Source organism: Lathyrus oleraceus, chromosome 3, assembly GCF_024323335.1.
Source record: "Lathyrus oleraceus cultivar Zhongwan6 chromosome 3, CAAS_Psat_ZW6_1.0, whole genome shotgun sequence".
NCBI lineage: Eukaryota > Viridiplantae > Streptophyta > Magnoliopsida > Fabales > Fabaceae > Lathyrus > Lathyrus oleraceus.
In genome coordinates this window covers 460,034,621-460,056,361 of record NC_066581.1, presented here as the reverse complement: position 1 = coordinate 460,056,361, position 21,741 = coordinate 460,034,621, and the positions used below count along the sequence as shown (strand labels likewise).

The 21,741-nt window shown below is 39.3% G+C and overlaps 1 protein-coding gene across 1 annotated transcript in view; it reads left to right on the top strand.

Annotated features, from left to right (window-relative positions):
* The window catches only part of LOC127131658 (uncharacterized), a 66,074-nt gene extending 44,959 nt beyond the window's left edge, over nt 1-21,115 (top strand). The window contains exon 2 of the mRNA XM_051060571.1: nt 21,056-21,115. Coding sequence (XP_050916528.1) covers nt 21,056-21,115 — 60 coding nt within the window. The remainder of the gene's footprint in view (nt 1-21,055) is intronic.
* The last annotated feature ends 626 nt before the right edge of the window (nt 21,116-21,741 follow it).

Below are 21,741 nucleotides of genomic sequence, written 5' to 3'. Positions count from 1 at the left end.
GAAAAATGCATTCCATAAGGAACACTCACTAAGGAGACAGAGACTACGGGGGACAAAAGTGTTGCGCGTAGGCCAGGCTACGACTTAAAAAACTACTGGAGACACGGGGGAGTTCCATGAAAATAAATCAATGGAAGGACTCATCTGGGGAATAGGGATAATATGCGGGGGGAAATGGGTAAATTAGAAGAAAGCTCAAATACCTGAACCAAACAAGGGATGACGATTTCACTGAGGAAATATGCACTCAAACTCAACTAGGGAAGAATAAACTTCAACACAGGAGTACCAAAAGTATATTATCTATTACCGGTTACTGGGTAGGAATATAACATAATCTGACCGAGAGGCATCCGTTACCGGTTAGGGTAAACATATCAAAGATGGCTCACTGGGGGAAATATGAGGCGTATTCGTTACCGGTTATTGGGTAAGAATAACCTGCTGTGGAAAACAACAAATATGATTTACAACTGCTGGTCACTAGGCAGAAGACCAAAGAGAGAATATTTGTCACCGTTAAAGTGAAGATATCAAGGATAGACTCAGGGGAAGAAAATCCATCATCGGTTAAGATGAAAATATCAAGGATAGACCACCTGGGTAAAACTAGGAATTATATCTATCAGTTACTCGGTAGAAAACTGAAAAGAGAACATCTGTCATCGGTTAGGATGAACATATCAAGGAGAAACTCTATGAGGAATGAAATAGGGATTACAACTACCTTTCTATTGGGTAGAAAATTGCAAAGGGGAGAATATCCGTCATCGGATAGGATGAACATATCAAGGATAGACTGCCTGGGGAAACATGAAAAAGAATCCGCTGGGGAAATAGGAAGTGAGTTACTTTTACGATGTATTGGGAAAAAGTAAAGTACTCAAAAATTTAGAAGAATATTACCAGTTACTGGGTAATAGACTCTCAAGGGACCAAAGATATATGTCTAGGGAAGAGCTAGGAAGAAATGGTCAAACAAAGACTCAACCCAATAAGGATATAACTCAGGGGGAGCGGTTCCATCCAGATAATCAACCGGGGAGGAAACTGATATAATAATCATCCACGAGGAAATATCTCAGTGGGAAATGAGAAAGGTCATATTATTTCTGCTTAAGAGGTGACATTCTACCTTTGAAAGAGAACAGTCGCACTGAATCTACATAGGGAAACCTTATCACCATAGTAGAGGATCAGAATTAAGGAATCAAATGCAATAAAATGCATAATGAAATATCTGATGTATGAATGTGTATGTATATGATTGATGATTATGCTGACAAAAACAATCACAAAGGATACAAATGTCACCAATTTGGATCATCGCTACAACACTTAGCTATTCTCGATTAGATGGAAACACCAACTGGAGAAACATGCTGGGGATGGATGCAAATCAACTGGATCTGAACATCCTAAACCTGGCTAGGGATAGAGAGAGAAGATCTTTCGAATACCTGAACTGTCAACTCTGGGGGAATTTTAGGTCAACATAAAATCAAATGAGACAACCTCGTAGGGGATACAAATAAAATACTTCTCACGAATCAACATTGTCGGGGATCAGAAATGAACTCCGTTGGGGACTTCTAGGAGATTAAACTCTGGGTTGGGTCCATGCAAACCATTGAGGATGTGAGCTTACAACTCAGCTAGGGAGGTGATTACAAACTCAGCTGGGGAAACTGACTTGCTCTTGGGGAGGAAAAGGTTATCAAACCAACCGCTGGGAGAAACCATCAATGCGTCGCACTTTAGGACTTACCTGTTCTCAGTTTGCTGTTGATATTCCTTACTGTAATTGATTGCTTTTTCAAAGTAATTACTTTCATTATTATTTAAGAAAAATGACTTTTACTTATTAATTCAATTTCAAAATTATCAACATAAAATTCAATTCTATTTAGCTGAAAATAAATAAGAGTAGAAATAATTGGATAAAAAGCTCAACTTTATTTAATAGAATGGTAGTATGTAAATGACAAGAGTCCATAGATCTTTACAAAAGTTGAAAAAAGGTAATTTACATGGAAAATGGATACATTGAATACAATGATCACTACTTTCCCTACCAACTTCAATATCCACCGTGTCCTTGGCTTCGGTCGAGAATGATGAATCAAAAACAAATGACTTGCTCAAAACTGTCTCTAATGATCCGGCCTAAACGAATGCAGTTACTTGCCATAATCCTTAATTTTTGCCTAGATTTCCCTAAAGCGGGGTAGTCAATCTATCGGGATGATTTTTCTATTTTATGTCTCTAATTTTTTCCTGGATCTCCCTTTCAGGTTTTCAATCCACCGAGACGCTCATTTTTGCCTAAGCCACCCTTTCGGGTTTTCAACTTAGTGAGCTGTTTTTTTCTTTTTAGACGAAGTATTTCTTGAGTGCATCGACATTCACAGGACGAGTGAACTCTTCACCATCCATAGTTGTAAAAATCAAAGCACTGCCTGAAAAAGCTCTCTTAACAACATATGGGCCTTCATAATTAGGAGTCCATTTTCCCCTAGCATTAGGTTTAAAAGATATAATCTTCTTCAGCACAAGGTCACCTTCTCTGAACACGCGAGGCCTAACCTTCTTATCAAATGCCTTCTTTATTCTCTGTTGGTACAACTGACCGTGACACATGGCAGTCAATCTTTTATCTTAAATCAAATTCAGCTGATCATATCTGGTCTGGCACCATTCAGTTTCTGTCAACTTGGCTTCCATCAAGACTCGCAATGATGGGATATCAACCTCTATTGGGAGTACAACTTCGATACCATATACAAGTGAGAAAGGGGTTACCCTTGTTGAAGTGCGGATGGAGGTACGGTACCCATGCAAAGCAAATGGGAGCATCTCATGCTAATCTTTATACATCACAACCATTTTCTGAATGATCTTCTTGATGTTCTTGTTTGTAGCTTCAACAACCCCATTCATCTTAGGTCTGTAGGGAGAAGAATTAAGATGTGCAATCTTGAAGTATTTACAAAGAGCTTCCACCATGTTATTGTTCAAGTTAGATCCATTATCAGTAATGATCTTACTCGGCACACCATAACGACATATAATATGATTCTTGATAAACCTCATAACAACTTTCTTGGTCACATTTGCATACGATGTCGCTTCAACCAACTTTGTGAAGTAGTCAATAGCCACTAGAATGAAATGATATCCGTTCGAAGCTTTGGGATCAATCATGTCAATCATATCAATTCCCCACATGGAGAAGGGCCACGGAGAGGAGATGAAACTCAATAGTTTTGGAGGAACATGAATCTTATCTACAAAAATTTGACACTTGTGGCATTTTTTCACAAACTTGCAACAATCATATTCCATTGTCAACCAATAGTAACCTGCCCTTAACATTTTCTTAGCAATAGCATGTCCATTGGAATGAGTACCAAAGGAACCTTCGTGGACTTCAGTCACCAATAAGTCTGCTTCGTGTCTATTCACGCATCTGAGTAGAACCATATCGAAGTTTCTCTTATAAAGCACATCACTATTTAGGTAGAAGTTGCTAGCTAATCTTCTCAAAGTCTTCTTATCTTTCAAAGAGGCCCCATGTGGGTAAATCTGACTTTGGAGGAAACACTTAATATCAAAATACCATGGCTTTTTATCTTTGACTTCTTCAACAACAAACACATGAGCTGGCTTATCAACACGCATCACAGTCAGATTGGGAACCTCATTCCAGAATTTCACCATGATCATAGAAGCTGACGTTGCAAGAGCATTTTCCATCCGGTTTTCATCTCGAGGGATGTGATAAAACTCAACCTTTGTAAAGAAAGTTGAAATCCTCCTTGCATAGTCTCTATATGGTATCAAACCGGGTTGATTCGTCTCCCATTCACCTTTGATCTGATTTACAACCAAAGTTGAATCTCCATAGACGTCGAGATATTTGATTCTAAGATCAATGGCCTCTTCAAGCCCCATAATGAAAGCTTCATACTCAACCATGTTGTTTGTACACTTGAAAGTCAATCTAGCTGCAAACAGAAAATGAGTGCCTTGAGGAGTTATAATCACGGCCCTAATGTCATTACCATACTGATTAACAGCTCCATCAAATACCATGCCCCAACGGGAATCAGGTTTTGGCCCTTCTTCAAGCAATGGTTCATCATAATCTTTCATTTTTAGGTACAAAATCTCTTCATCAGGAAAGTCACACTGCACTGACTGGTAATTTTCAATCGGTTGGTGAGCCAAATGGTCATCCAAGACACTACCTTTGATAGCTTTTTGAGATCAATATTCAATATCGTACTCTGATAACAACATCTTCCAACGGGCAATCCTCCCAGTTAAAGTAGGATTCTCAAATATGTACTTGATTGGATCCATTTTAGATATCAACAAGTAGTATATTTCAACATATACTGGCGCAGACAAGTCTTTTCAAGCATAGAATATCGAGTCTCACAGTCGGTGAAATTCTTACTAAGGTAGTAGATTGCATATTCTTTCTTTCCAGATCCCTCTTGCTGACCAAGAACCCAACCCATACTCTCATTAAGCACAGTCAAATACATGATAAACAGTCTTCCTTCAACATGTGGAGACAGAATTGAAGGCTGAAGCAGATACTCTTTAATACTGTCAAAAGCTTCCTGGAAATCTTCAGTCCAATCACAAGACTGATCTTTCTGAAGAAGCTTGAATATAGACGCACATGTGGCAGTCATATGCGATATGAATCTCGAGATATAATTCAAGTGGCCGAGAAAACCTCTGACTTGCTTCTCAGTTTGGGCACAAGTATTTCTTGTATTGCTTCGACCTTGGCAGGATCAACTTCAATACCATTCTCGCTGACAATAAAGCCCAACAACTTGCCAAAACGAACACCAAAACTGCATTTATTGGGATTCAAATGGAGGTTGTACTTCCTCAAATGCTGGAATAACTTCAACAAATTCTTAACATGTTCTTCTTCATCACTTGATTTGGCAATCATATCATCAACATAAACTTCGATCTCTTTATGCATCATATCATGAAAATGAGTGGTCATAGTTCTCTGGTACGTTGTGTCGTACCCCAAAAGTTATCAAAGGTAAATCATACAATTCGAGTCGCCACCGCACTTCTATTTATCCAAAGGAAAGGTTAGAAAGCGAACAAAAACCGAGATGTTTTATCAAATCAAAAACTAATAAAAATGTCAGAGATCTGGATAAGGGGGTTGGTTATGCAATGGGAAGGTTTTAAGCACCAAAAGTACTCTAAGGGAGCCCTTTTTACAAATGTTATAAGGTAGGTTTCACATTCCTATCGAGGTCTTCCAGCTAAGAAAGCGGTAAAATGAGGGAAAGATAAAGGGATCAAGAGATATACCACACGGATAAAAATCCGAAGTAATAACAACTAAAGAAGCAAGAAACCCGGTGATCTCTCAAGCTAGCACCATCAAAGAAAGCAAGTCAGTAAAGTAATCGGAATAAATCTCCAAATGGTATCCCACAAATAAAGTGGAATACCAAGCAAGCTATCTCTTCAAGAGTCATGTGAGCCCTCACAAAAAACTCAACAAACAAGTTAGAATAACAAGATGGGGTGCAATCAAGAGTTGCACCAAACAAAAGGACCATAACCACAACAGCGTCAGGTAAACAGTGTACGAATGCAATAGAAACAGAAAAACCAACAAAGACAAGACGGATTAGAGAGTAAACAGAAAAAACAACTATTGTCACGATCGTTACTGCTTCGCTTAGCGAAGGCTTAGCAAAGCTTCGCTGCAGATTCGCCTAGCGAATTGCTAGCGAATGCCTGCGGATTCTGGGTTCTTCCTCGATAACAGTCCGATTTCAGTAACCCCAAACCCCGTGGTACCCATTTCAGGAATTAAGTGATCAAACATTCAAGGCGTTGTTCTACACATTCATGCATATCTAAACCCACATGTGAAACCTAACGATACCCACTCTTCCAAATTCACCCATGATGCCTCATACATTCAGAAATTTCAAATTGAAAGCATAAAGTAATGGAAATAGGGCAAACCTGATTGGAGAGATCGAATGAAATTGAATTGCCCGGTTGGGTTTGTAAAGCAATCTTAGGGTTTATATGAGATGGAATTGGTAGAGGTGATCCTGTGCAAAGGAGTTTTTTCTTCAGTGTCTATGGAGACTGCTCTGAATTCTGTTAGCTCTTTTTTAGGTTTTTCCACTGAATTTTTAGAATTTATAACCTGATTTCCATGGATTGGTGGGCTCAAATGAGAGAGGTCCAAGTCCAAGATTTTTCTGTTATATATATTTTTTTATTTTTAAAACGCGTGCGCTTCACCTAGCGAAGAATTTGCTCGCCTAGCGAGCATGACAGTTCAGACTCGCTAGGCGAACCACGCTGCTCGCCTAGCGAGCATGACAGCTCGGGAACAGACTTTTTCTCCTTCAAGATTAGCATTTTGAATGATGGATAGGCCCCATTTGAACATGTTGGAAGTAACTCAAGTCATTCCCTTGTGTTGATTGATCACCTAGATATAACCCACAAAGTGTCTTGGATGATATTCAAGCTTCTTGGATCTAATTCTGATTGACATGATGAAATGCAATATGAAATGTTAAATGACCTAAAAATGAATGCATGAATGAGGGGGGCAAATTTGAGGTGCTACAGGTAGGTTGGTATTTGTGAAAATATTTGTGCAAACATGATTGGGGAGATGAGAAAAGAATATACAAGTTATTCACAATTTTGTGTTTGAATGGATAAACGTATTGCCTACGTACCATCTTAAAAAGGTAGGATCAAAACCTCGTAATTCGGGTTAAAAATCACAAAAGAAGTTGGTGAATTGATTGGCAAAAAGCCTTAAGGTCTTTTGTTATCAAAAGGAGAAAACTCAACCTAAAACCACATATCCACCATGTGAGGAGAGCTTCAACATGCTAGTGAGGGGTTAACCCTATAATAAGCATGGAAGACTTATGGTCCATCACTAAGGATACAGGTGAGTATTATATCAACCTCTAGGATAACTCAAACCTAATAGCTAATGTTTATGAAAAGTTTTAACATAAATGGTCATTTGAACCACAAAACATTTGAGTGAGTTGTATTTACAAAGGAAAAGTATTCACAAAGTAAGGTCAAAGTTGACTTAGGAGTCAATTCAAAAGAAGTGTTATTTAAAGAGTTTGAAAATTCAAAGGCATAGTGCCTAGGTTTCTAATTTTGAAAGTAATGTTAATGTTTGCACAAAAGTTTGGCTTGGGTTAGAGTGGAGAGAAGAAGAGAATGGCTAGATCCTAAACATGCAAAGATGAGGGAAGAGAAATAAAACCACTTGGAGTTCCCTTCTTGAGATCATAAAGATGACCCAACTTGCTCCTTTCCTTTGGACTTAGCAAGCAATAATCAAATAACTCAAGCAATCAAGCAAATAATCAATCAAGCTCCTAGGAATCTTCCAATTGGCTTTTGTATCTCTTATCTTCGGTGTCCATGACAATGGTTCTTCTAAGTAGCTCAAGTTTGGGGTCCCTAACACAAGAACACACAAATCAAAAAGATCCACAATGCAATAGAAAGAATGGACAAGAGTGAGTTTAGAATTAGGATCCTTGCAATGTTATCTTCAAGATTTTAAGCATTCTAAAGGCATGAGGCCTAGTTGCTCTTCAACATGTTTATCATTCTAAAGGCATGAGGTGCTAGTTGCTCTTGAAACTCTATTAGCATAGGTGAGGTCCTAAATCTAAGTCCTTTCTCCATTTGCATTGGATTCACACAAACAAAAACAAAACGAGCACAAAGCAATAGTATATACACAATAATGTGCTCAAGTGAGCAAAAGGCAAATTGCATAAGCATAAACATGAGCTCAAGTGAGCAAAAGGCAAAGACAAATGAATTAATGAGCAAGAAATTAAATTGCATTAAAGTAAATTGCAAGAATTAAATGCTTGAATTAAAAGTTAATCATTAGTAGTTAGTGTTAGTGTGCCATAAGGCAATTTAGCGCTATGTTAAGCAATCGTAAGTGGACTAACGTAGTAGTCACACCTATCTGAGGTTGGTCAATAAAACTATGGGCAACAAACACAAGTTAGAGACCATGACTAGTAAGCGAAGCTCCTACAACTTGCCATGCCAAAAGAAAAGAAGAATGATCTTGTATGGATTTAGGTTTTTTGCTTGACTAAGAAGAAACTTATCTTTAATGCAAAGCAATTCACTTGATCTTTGATCAAGATGAATTTGATTTGAATCAAATAAGGTTAAGCCCCTCATATGTCAAGGCTAACTATCAATCATTAACTCATCGATCAAAAAGAAAAAAGAAGAAGAAGAAGAAGAAGAAGAAATTGAATGTACATAATTGAAATTTAAATGACATTAACAAAACACATTGACAAAATATGAATGAAATCAACATCAGTCAATGGTAAATAGAAGTGAGATGAAGCTTAGAAGTCAAGAAACAATAAAAATATTTTTGGTAATTTTTTGGAATTAAAATAATACTTGAATTAAAATAAACAAATAAAGGTCAAACTTCAAATCCAATTCAAATCAACTTGGAAAAGTTCAATTGGATCATCATAAGTTCAACATGGTCAAACAAAGTTTGACAAAAAATTTCATCATTTTTTGAAAACAGAAACTAATTTTAAACAATTAAAAATGAAGAAAAATAATATAATTGAACTAAAATCTCAAATAAATCTCAAATCAATTAAGAAATTGATGAGAATATTTTTCATAGATCCATCATCATTCAATGATGTTAAGGAAATATTTTTTGCATTTTTGAATATTGGAAAGTATTTTAAATGAATTAAAAATAACCAGAAAAGAAATAATTCACAAAAAATATTAAATGGAATCATAAAAAATATTAAAAATCATTTTTAGAAACTAGAATTTAAAAGATTTTTTTTGCAATTGGTCCCATATTTTTATGATTAAAAATGAAGAAGTTATGAATTTTTAAAATAAAAATGGAATTAAAGAAAATAAAATGAAATTCAAAACTTGGAAAAAAACAAAGAGTGTCTGATCAAGGCTCATTAAATGACGTGGCTGATCAGAAGGCTGTATAGCACGCGCTCATGGTAGGGCTTGGTCAAACGCGTAACACAAAGCATTTAATAAAGTCAATTAAACCAAAGGTCCAGATTAAATCATAAGCAACAGATCCAATGGCCATGAACTCGTCCACGTGGGAACGGTGGTGGAAACCACCGTCTTCTCCGGCGAGACTCACAGTTCCGACCAAAATTTGCAGGTTTCGAAACCTTCACCAAAATGCACGATCTATACATCAATGGAAAGCTGGGGTAACGTACATCACCCCTGTACCCTTGGTTTCCACTCAAGATCTCTATAGAGACAGAAATCTGAGATGGAAATTTTTGGTGTTCAAACTGAACTTATTCAATTCATGAAATTAAAAGCTCAAATCAATTGTCTCTCACATGAGGACTTCAGAGGTACTAAGCAATGCAAGAAATGATCAATGTCCAAGGAGTTTCGAATGAAAACAGTTTGAACAACAACCTTTGAAGTGCAGCTTTTCCGTGCTAGATCCACTCCAATTCTTTGATGAAGCTTGTTCAGGAATTGAAGTTCAAAGATCAACCAATGAAGATGAAAATTGAACTTGAAAATTGAAAGAAAAAACTCAAAATTCCTTTTAATGGAGGTTGGGATTTCACTTGTGCAGAACTTCAGGCGCCTTTAGGTTGGCTTTTGAAGTGAATGCAGTCTTCTATTTATAGGCAAGCTTGATGCAAGCATGAAGGAACTCGTGTGCATGTGAAGTTGGGTCCTCCATGCATGGGCCTGTACAGGCGCATGGGAGGCCCATATGCAATGGAAAATGCAAGCTGAGATGAGTGTGAGATGATTTGGATGTGCAACCTGCAACGTATTAGCTTGTGCACAAAGATTCAACATGGCTTCCATAAATAATCATAAAACTTCACCTCTTCGAAAATCCCCTTTGAAAAATTGAAACATAGGCATGTGGGTAATGGTTGGAAAGGTCTTGACATGAGAAACAAATGTTATGTCGAACAAAACATGTATATGGAATTTTTGCCAAAATGTACCAACTTCAAGCCCTTCTGTTTCAATGATGCAAGACTCAAATGACAAAACCTTCAACAAAAAAGTTGTATATATTTTCAATATAATTAATTTGGACTTAATGTTTGCATCATTTTGATTTTTTATGAGAAAGTTATGGTCACTTGAAGTTGGACTTTTTCACATTTCAATGACTTTGGTCCAAAGTGACCTATAATATTTTGTATTATCACATGTGTTTATTTTAGGATTATGAAACTTTGTCCAACATAAAAAATGAATTAGACATCTTAAAATTTCCAATTCACTTGGTCCCACCTCAAAATCATAAAAAATGAAGGAGTTAGGTCCTTGGGAAGTTGACCCAAAATTAGGGTTTCAGTCAAAATGACCTATAATATTTTTAAATGAATGATGACCTTACAAGCTTCAAATAAATTTTTTATGAACATTAAACTTGTTCACATGGGTCTTAAGAAGATATTTTATCTTGGGGTCATCTTCATTTGACAAACACATGAAAAGTTAGGTCTCAGTGGATTTCAAAATAGTCAAATGAATTGACTGATCAACTTCTCAAAGCCAAACTTCAAACCTTGATGAATGGATGATTAAGGAAACTCACATAGGCACATATATGCATAAAATGATGAATGAAAGAACTTACATTGATTGTATTTGATCATACGTTGAGGTTGCTTCATGAGCAAGGCACAGTCAATGCACAGTTGAATTAGGGTTTCCTTGGGAAGCAATCCTCAAGCCCTTTGGTTTATCTTGATCAAATTGAATAATTGAGATACTTGGGAGGCATATATGATGCTTGAGAGCTTTGTGAACCATTTTCATGCTTGCTTTCACTTCATCTGGCCACTTCAATGGGCATAGGGGCCTCCTAGGAGCCTTGGATCACTTGACTGCTCAAGCTTCAAAACAAACAAAGTTAGTCACATATTTGTGTGCTTTTGGCTAGTAAACAAAATAAGAAAAGCAATAATATACAATTCAAGTCACACAAGTCCCACCTTAGGGTTAAGGAGCCAAGATACTCTGATCCTTGAGGCAAATGCAATGTGCAATGATATGATGCCATAAGGGATCTTAGGGTCAAAATTAGGGTCTTACAGATGCCCCTATTTAAGGTCATTCTAGGCGGAGATATGAAGGTTAAAATCTTCGTCTCGACGAGGTAGAATGGGCTTAAATAATAACAAAGAGACGAATTTTGGTCCCTAAGAGACCTCATGATGCAAATGTATGTATGCAAAAATTAATACTCTGTGGGGATATATGTCCACAAAGAAAAGAAATCAGGAGAAACTGAAAATCCATATGAGTAATACACTCATAAATGGGACAAAGACTCTAGGGACTTTACTGCGGAATAAAGGGGATAAAATGCGTGAGCATGTCACGACTTAAAACATGCTGGGAGACACGAAGGGATTCCATGAAAATAAATCAATGGAAAGACTTGAGCTGACGCAAAGATGCATGTATTGAGGAATATGCCAATATAGCAAAACTATCCACAAAGGATACCTCGGATAAAAAAATCTGGACTCAGATGGGGAATGTCCACAAAGGGACTCAGGTGGGGAAATCCACAAAGGACTCAGCCTAGGAAGAAACAAATGAGGTATTACCGATTACTGGGTAATAAGCTCAAAGAGACATGTGATCAAATCACCAGTATAAGGGTGAACTAAAACAACACGCTCGGGGAGAATGAATATCTAAGACCGGTATAAGGGTGATAGATATCAATCATCCAAACGTATGAGGAAGACCTAAAGGTATATTTCAACTCAGGAAACTCTGACTCCACAGGGGATAAAAAGTTATAATAGGGAGCAGAAGGAAGGAACACTAGGGATACCGGTTATCGGGCATATAATAGGTGACCAATCAGGCGTGAATTGGGAACATTTCAAAGACACTAATCATCCGAAAGGAGGGCTGAAAAAGCAAACTCGATTTCTGGATGGACATTCGGTTCCATGAGGAAATACGAATCTTACTCGACTGGGGAAAAACAAAGGCTTCAACTGAAGAGCGCATGAGATATATTATCTATTACCGTCAGAACATAGATAACATACTCGCATGGAAGATTATCCACAACCGGTTACTGGGTTAATAAAGGATAAATCGACCGAAAAGAAAGGACATCGGGATACCGGCTACTGGGTATAAAATGATGACCAATCCAAGGGGAGAGACAATCATTACCAAACAAGGGTGAATGAAAGATGGCCCACTGGGGATACATTGACAAAAGCAATGATCCGGGAGATATATCACCGGTTACTGGATGGTATACTAAAAAGGAAGGAATATCAATACTGAATATTGGATCAAGATAACCAACAAATAGAGGATTACATCTACCGATCACTAGGTAGAAAACCACAGAAGAGTGTAACCGTCATCGGTTAGGATGAACAACATCAAGGGTTAACTCTGCAAGGGGACGAAAATGGGGTTTACAACTACCAGTTACTGGGTAGAAAACCACAGAAAATAGGACTTACAACTACAGGTTACTGGGTAGAAGGCCACAACATCCGCTGGGGAGAGAATGAACAATTACTGTTTACTGAGTAATTGATCACCTGAACCACAGGGAAGTGCAGGGGAAATAACAAGACAGGGGTCAGTCTACGGACAAACTAGAGACACGCAATGAAACAAGACTCAACCCAATGAGGATATAGCTCAGGGGAGTAATTCCGTCCCAATACATGTTTTGGGAGGAAACTGAAATACTAATCATCCATGAGGACATAACTCAGTGGGGAATATGGAGGAAAGGATAGACACTTTCTGCCTATGGGGCTGACTCTATATGGAGAGATCAGACACAATCATCCACTTGGGGAAAGATTTCACCATTATCAGGAGATAACAAACAAAGATATATGGCAAAGAAATACAACATGAATATCTAAATGTTATAATTATGCATGTATATGAGTAGTTTATGTATGATTAATGCTGACAAACAGACATATCTAACACAAGCAGGTCCATGAATCAACAGACAGACATCCGGTACAACATCTCAAAAGAGAAAGCCAGGCCCACTGGGGAAATCCAATCTGATGGGGGCAATAAATACTAGGAAACCACCAAAGTTGGGGAACAAGCAAAGGATCACAACCACCAAAATTGGGGATCTTCCAACAGTATGCAGAGACATGGATAAGATCAGCTAGAGAAGAACTCTTCTGTGAATCTTATCAGGAGGGTGATGTGGAATTCTGTGGGGAAAAACCACCAAACAGAAGCACATCAAACAATATTCACTTCTAACCACGGAAGGAATGTCTCTGCTGCGGAGAAGGAGAACTAGTCACTCCACTAGGGAAGAAGATAACACATCTTTTTAGAAGTTCCAAAGCCAAACTAGGATTAGGTAGAGTCTTAGCTGGGGGAACTAAACATGGATAAGATCCGCCGTAGAAGTAACTCTACTGGGGAAAAACCAGAGGAAGATATGAAACTCTGTGGGGAAAAACCACCAATCAAAAGTTCCAATAACCATCACAATTCCTCATATTGCTGGAGAAACAATCTTTGCCGAGGAGAAGAGAAAACACTGCTCCGCTGGGGATGGAAAATAAACATTTTCATCACCCACTCCTATAGAAGGAAACTATCTGAGAAGGAGGAAGTAACAACAAACAGACTCCGATCAGGCAACTCCACTAGGGAAACAACTGCTGATGACTGAACCGGGAATAACCTGTAGGCGATCAGCTGGAGAGAACCTGCTGGTGACCATACTGGGGAAAGCCAAATGTGAGAAACCCTACTAAGGAATGAACGGGAGGCAAACCTGCTGGATATCAATGTATGTGAATCCACTGGGGATAAGCTACAAACCAACTTGTTGAAAATTCCACTCATGCAGGGAATTCTAACTCGCTCTGCAGGAGATTTCCAATCTGAATGAAGAAGTACCAACTTCCTCGAAAAGATTAGCTTGTCAAATTATCAATCTATAAGGGATTTTAGATCAATCCACACAAGGGATGTCAACCATATAATTGATAAAACACCTATGTTGGATCCAGACTCACTTGGGAGCTAGAAGACTGAGACCAATATCCATACTCTCTGGGGATTTTGTGGTGTATTACCTTTCTGCGCTCACTGAGGAGACAAACTGAAAGATGATGAAGAGGATACAAATATGCAAGGAATATGAACAAATGTCTTACCCTTTTGGAGATCATACTATCCTTGGGAGAGCACTGAGGATATTCCATTTATCCTTTCAGTCTTTTGTAAATGTTCACTTTGTTGAAAAACAGTTTATAAAAACTTTATTTAAAACAAATTTTATTTATCAATTAAAACATGTAAATATTTGTTGAACAAGAACAAATAAGAGTGCAAAGAATTGGATAAAGGCTCAAATTTATTTGATGGAATGGTAGTCTGCAAATGGCAAGACTCCATGGATCTTTACAAATTTGATATTGGTGATATATATTGGAAAAAAGGCTACATTGAACATAATGACCATTTCTCCACCAACTCTGAATCCAATGTATTTGAAGCTTCAGTTGACGATGACTGAGGAGAATCTTTGACAGAAGAAGGCTGAAAAACAAAGTCTTGTCAGGATGTAGTTACTTGCCAAATCCCTAATTTTTGCCTAGATTGCCCCAGGGTGAGGTACTCAATCTAGCGGGATATATATATATATATATATATATATATATATATATATATACAAATTTGAAATTGGTGATATATATTGGAAAAAGGCTACATTGAACATAATGACCATTTCTCCACCAACTCTGAATCCAATGTATTTGAAGCTTAAGTTGACGATGACTGAGCGAGAATCTTTGACAGAAGACGGCTGAAAAACAAAGTCTTGTCAGGATGCAGTTACTTGCCAAATCCCTAATTTTTGCCTAGATTGCCCAGGGTGAGGTACTAAATCTAGCGGGATATATATATATATATATATATATATATATATATATATATATATATATATATATATATTCTTCATGTCTCTAACTTTTGCCTGGATCGCCCTTTCGGGTTTTCAATCCAACAAGACGCTCCTTTTGGCCTAAGCCGCCCTTTCGGTTTTTCAACATAGCGAGCTATTCTGTTTTTATTTTAGGAGAAGTATTTCTTGACTGCATCTGAATTCACAGGACGAGTGAAATCCTCCCCATCCATAGTTGTAAGTATCAAAGCACCGCCTAAAAATGCTCTCTTAACAACATATGGACCTTCATAGTTTGGAGTCCACTTGCCCCTGGAATCGAGCGCGAATGACAAGACTTTCTTGAGCACGAGGTCACCTTCTCGAAAAAAACGTGGCTTGACCTTCTTATCAAAGGCTTTCTTCATCCTTTGCTGATATAACTGACCATGGCACATGGCAGTCAATCTCTTCTCTTCTATTAAGTTCAGCTGGTCATAACGACTCTGAACCCATTCAGCCTCAGTCAACTTGGCTTCCATCAAGACTCTCATTGATGGGATCTCAACTTCCACGGGGAGCACAACCTCCATGCCATATACAAGAGAGAAAGGGGTTGCCCCTGTTGAAGTGTGGACAGATGTACGATAACCATGCAAAGCAAATGGCAGCATCTCATGCCAATCTTTGTACGTAACAACCATCTTCTAGATAATATTCTTGATGTTCTTGTTAGCAGCTTCAACAGCCCCATTCATCTGGGGTCTATAAAGAGAAGAATTATGATGTGCAATCTTGAACTCGCTACACAACTCTTTCATCATCTTGTTGTTCAAGTTAGATCCATTATCAGTAATGATCTTATCTGGCACACCATAACGGCATATGAGTTGATTCTTGATAAACTTCACAACTACCTGCCTGGTCACGTTTGCATATGATGCCGCTTCGACCCCCTTGGTGAAGTAATCAATTGTTACGAGAATAAACCTGTGACCGTTGAACGCCTTTGGCTCTATCATGCCAATCATGTCAAATCCCCACATAGAGAAAGGCCATGGTGATGAAATCACATTCAGAAGTGTCGGGGGAATATGGATTTTATCCGCATAAATCTGACACTTATGGCATTTCTTCACATATTTGCAGCAGTCAGACTCCATTGTCAGCCAATAGTAGCCTGCTCTCAATATCTTCTTAGCCATGACATGTCCATTGGAATGAGTACCAAATAAACCCTCATGGACTTCAGTCATTAACAGGTCTGCTTCGTGTCTATCCACGCATCTGAGCAAAACCATGTCAAAATTCCTCTTATAAAGCACACCGCCATTGAGGTAGAAACTGCCAGATAATCTTCTCAAAGTCTTCCTATCTTTAACAGATGCCCCAGGCGGGTAAATCTGACTCTGAAGAAAACACTTGATATCATAATACCATGGCTTATCATCTTTTACTTCTTCAACTGCAAATACATGAGCTGGTCTATCCAAGCGCATCACAGTGATATTGGGAACTTCATTCCAGAATTTCACCACAATCATCGAAGCAAGCGTAGCAAGCGCATCTGCTATCCGATTCTCATCTCGAGGAATACGATGGAAATCAACCTTAGTAAAGAAAGCTGAAATCCTCCTCGCATAATCTCTATATTGGATGAGGCCAGGCTGATTCGTCTCCCATTCACCCTTTATCTGATTAATAACAAGGGCCGAATCACCATAAACATCAAGATGTTTGATCCTAACATCAATACACTCTTCTAAACCCATAATACAAGCCTCATACTCCGCCATATTATTCATGCATTTGAAAGTTAGCCTTGCTGTAAAAGGAAAATGTGTGTCCTGAGGAGTAATAATCACTTACCCAATACCATTTCCATATTGATTTACAGCGCCATCAAATACCATGCTCCATTGGGATTCAGACTCTGGCCCTTCATCGAGCGTAGGCTCGTCGCAATCTTTCATCTTCAAATACAGAATCTCCTCATCTAGGAAGTCATACTGAACAGACTGATAATCCTCAATTGGTTGATGTGCCAAGTGGTCAGCCAAGATACTACCCTTAATAGCGTTCTGAGCTCGATACTCAATATCATACTCAGACAACAGCATCTGCCAACGGGCAATCCTCCCAGTTAAAGCAGGCTTCTCAAAGATATACTTGATTGGATCCATATTGGATGTCAACCAAGTTGTATGATTCAACATATACTGGCGTAAGCGCTTAGTAGCGCAAGCCAAAGCACAACATATCTTCTCAAGCATTGAGTATCGAGACTCACAATCAGTGAACTTCTTACTCAGATAGTATATAGCATACTCTTTCTTCCCTGATTTGTCTTGTTGACCCAATACACAACCCATGGAATCTTCAAGAATTGTCAAATACATAATCAAGGGTCTCCCTTCCACAGGAGGAGATAGAATCCGAGGCTCGGACAGATACTCTTTGATACTGTCAAAGGCTTTCTGGCAATCCTCGGTCCAATCATGACGCTGATCTTTTCGGAGGAGCTTGAATATTGGCGCACATGTGGCAGTCATGTGGGATATAAATATGGAAATATAATTCAAGCGGCCAAGAAAACCTCGGACTTGCTTCTCAGTTTTGGGTGCAGGCATCTCTTGTATTGCTTTGACCTTGGCAAGATCAACTTCAATACCTCTTTCGCTGACAATAAAGCCCAATAACTTGTTGGAACGGACTCCAAATGTACACTTGTTCGGATTCAGACGGAGTTTGTATTTCCTCAAACGCTGAAAAAGCTTCAACAAATGCAATCATATCATCAACATATACCTCAATCTCCTTGTGCATCATATCGTGAAACAAGATAGTCATAGCTCGTTGATACGTGGCTCCGACGTTCTTCAAATCGAAGGGCATCACTCGATAACAGAATGTTCCCCAAGGTGTGATGAATGTTGTCTTCTCCATATCCTCGAGTGCCATTTTGATCTGATTATAACCGGAAATTCCGTCCATAAATGAGAAGACATTGAATTTAGCTGTATTGTCTACCAACCTATCAATATGTGGTAGAGGAAAATCATCTTTCGGACTAGCTTTATTCAAGTCCCTATAGTCCACACACATTCGGACTTTTCCATCTTTCTTAGGCACGAGCACAATATTGGCCACCCATTGAGGATATGTAGAAGTCACCAGAAACCCCGCATCAATTTGCTTCTGAACTTCTTCTTTAATCTTCACTGCCATATTAGGATGAGTTCTTCTGAGCTTCTGCTTTACAGGCACGTAGTCAGGCTTCAAAGGCAGGAAATGTTGCACGATATCAGTATCCAGACCAGGCATGTCTTCATATGACCAGGCAAAGACGTCGACATACTCTCGTAGAAACTCAATCAACCCCTTCTTCATAGACTCTTCCAGGAGTGCCCCAATCTTCACCTCACGAACAGAATCTTCAGACCCTAAGTTGACTGTTTCCAGATTCTCAGGATGTGGCTGAATGATCTTCTCTTCGTGCTCAAGAAGATGGGTAATCTCATCAGGGATCTCTTCAAAATCATCATCTTCGGCCTCAAATACATGGAACTCAAAGTTGGGAGATGGTGTTGGATCATTATGTTCAATGGGGTTGATCAACCTGCATAATGATTTTGGATATAAAGAGGTTTTAGAATTCAAACAAGGCAAATCATTATGCAAATGAAAAGATTGATTTTATTCTCTTTTTAGGGTTTTTTGTGATCACCAATTTCATGCAAAAAGTAAAAAGTGAAAATAATTTGGAAAATCAAACCTTTAACATGTATTTATTGAATGAATATCATTGTATTTATGTGCCAACAATGTCATCACTTCTCCTTTTGGCATGGGAGAAGGGTTTTTAAACAAAAAATGAACATTATGTGGACTTATGGACAACTGTTGGAACATCAACAGCGACCCAATTATTGCAGACTCCTCTAGGGATGACAAAGTTGCCAGAATCTTCCTCTACATCATCTTCCACAACAACAACATCTTCTTGGTCTTCGACCTTGTGGATGAATCCACCACTCTGAAACAAACCGTGCTTGTTAAAAGTGCGCAAAGAGTACCCTATGCCAGCCCTGGATTTATTATCTTCCAGCTTAATCATTTGTCCTAAACCAGTAGTTGCGCCATGCTCAATGGCCAACTTTGCATGATTGTAGGACGCAAATGAAGAAGTTCCTTTCTTAGAAGGCTCAGCAATAGACAAGGCTTGGAACGGAGTCCCAACCTCATCCTCAGCATCAATGTAAGAAAAGGAAGACAAATGGCTTACCAAGAGAGCCTTCTCTCCCCCTACCACCACCAACTTTTTGTTCTTCATGAACTTTAACTTTTGGTGTAGGGTGGATGTCACGGCGCCTGCCTCGTGAATCCATGGTCTTCCTAACAAACAACTATATGATGGGTGGATATCCATGACCTGAAAAGTGACCTGGAAATCACTAGGTCCAATCTTGATTTGGAGTTCAACCTCACCAATCACAGTCATTCGGGATCCATCAAAAGCTCTCACAACCACTCCACTCTGCCTCATGTGAGGCCCCTGGTAAGAAAGTTTCACCAGAGTGGATTTTGGTAACACATTCAGCGATGATCCTGTGTCTACCAGCACATTAGACATGGCATCATCCTTGCAGTTCATTGAAATGTGAAGTGCCAAATTGTGGTCTTTTCCCTCCTCGAAAAGATCAACATCACAGAAGCTTGGGTTGTTACAAGCAGTAATGTTTGCAACAATGCTATCAAACTGTTCTATGGTGACGTCATGATCCACGTACACCACGTCCAACACCTTCTGCAAAGCTTCACGGTGTGGCTCAGAGTTCATCAACAAAGACAACACAAATATCTTTGAAGGCGTTTGTAGCAGCTGATCTATAACATTATACTCGCTCCTCTTGATGAGCCTCAGCATCTCATCACAGTCCTCTTTCATCATGCCATTTTGGCCAGCAGGGACAGGAGCTCTAGCAGCAGCGACAGGTCTATCAACAGCAAGTGACGAATTCAGAGAAGAAGAAGAATTCCCCATAGGACGGACGATACTATCAGCAGCATCAGTTCTTCTGGTGTCAGGCTGGGGTTTCGGCGGCGCCGAGAAAACACGACCACTGTGGGTCAAACCACTGACATCAACAATATTTATCACAGAGGTGGAGGGCAGAGGCACCTCCTTCCCATCTTCTAATGCAACTGCATTATATCGATAGGGAACAACCTTGTCGGAAGAGTATGGAACAGGGCCAGCTGACTTAATAATGAGAGTAGGAGAGGCCTTCTACTTGCTGCCATCATATCTGATAATAACAGGCTCAGGTATCCTGAATACATGCGATATCACATTAACTTCATCCTCATCACGATTATGAAGTATCTCGATCACACCCTGATCCAGCATTTCTTGGATGTCTTTCCTGACGTGATGGCATCCGCTCTCATTGACAGTGCATACACGGCAGCTGTCATGGTCATGCTCATAATGATTGTATCCACATAACAGTCTATGCATCTCGACCAGTGATTGTCTGATATGGCTAACATATTTGACCTTGTATTTGCCAGGACAATCCTGAACCATATTAATAACAGATTTCCCATGCTCGGGTAATGGGTTCTTCTTGACGTTAGGACCTACGTCCTCGAAAAACAGAATACCGCTTCTAACAAGGTCTTGAACCTTGGTCTTGAGAGGGTAACAATTCTCCACATCATGTCCGGGAGGACCGGAATGATAAACACAATGAAGCTCGGGCTTATACCCCCACTGAGGGTTAGTCGGTATAGCAGATGGGTCACGTGGAGTGATCAGCTTCCTTTCAATTAATGAAGGATATAATTCTGCATAGGTCATTGGAATAGGATCAAAACTGACCCTCTTCCTATCATAGCTAGTGCTGGTTTGATTTTTGTTTTGAGGCTGGTAGGCCTGCTGTTGCGGACGATGTTGTTGTTGTTGATACGGCTGATGTTGCTGTTGCTGGTTCTAATGTTGATAATGTTGGTTCTCTCTGAATGCAGGTGCTATATGATCCACCTAGTGCGGGTTACTGGCGGGACGCCCAGTCTTCCTCTTCATAGAGGGTCTTCCTTGTTTAGCATGGGAGGTCACAACAGGTGCCTCTCCATCTTTCTTCTTGGAAAACGCCACATAACGTTTGGCAGAAGAGCCTTCTTCTCTAGTCAGGCGCCCTTCCCTGACTCCTTCTTCTAAACGCATCCCCATGTTCACCATCTCGGTGAAGTCAGAAGGAGCGCTAGCAATCATCCGCTCGTAGTAGAAAGAGCTTAAAGTCTTGAGAAAGATCTTCGTCATTTCTTTCTCTTTCAGAGGGGGCACAATCCGTGCAGCCAATTCGCGTCACCTCTGGGCATACTCCTTAAATGTTTCTTTCTCCTTCAGGGACATGGCCCTCAGTTGGTCCCTATCGGGAGCCACATCAACGATATACTTGTACTGCTTGGCGAAGACTTCGCCAAGGTTGTTGAAGGAGCGGATGTTCGCAATATCCAGGCCCATGTACCATCTCAAAGCGGCACTGGACAGGTTGTCCTGGAAGTAATGGATCAGGATTTGATTGTTTCCAGGTTTTAGTCGACATCTTGCGTGCATACATCACAAGATGGCTGAGCGGGCAAGTTTTTCCTTTGTACTTTTCAAAGTCCAACACTTTGAATTTGACTGGAATCTTGACATTGGGTACGAG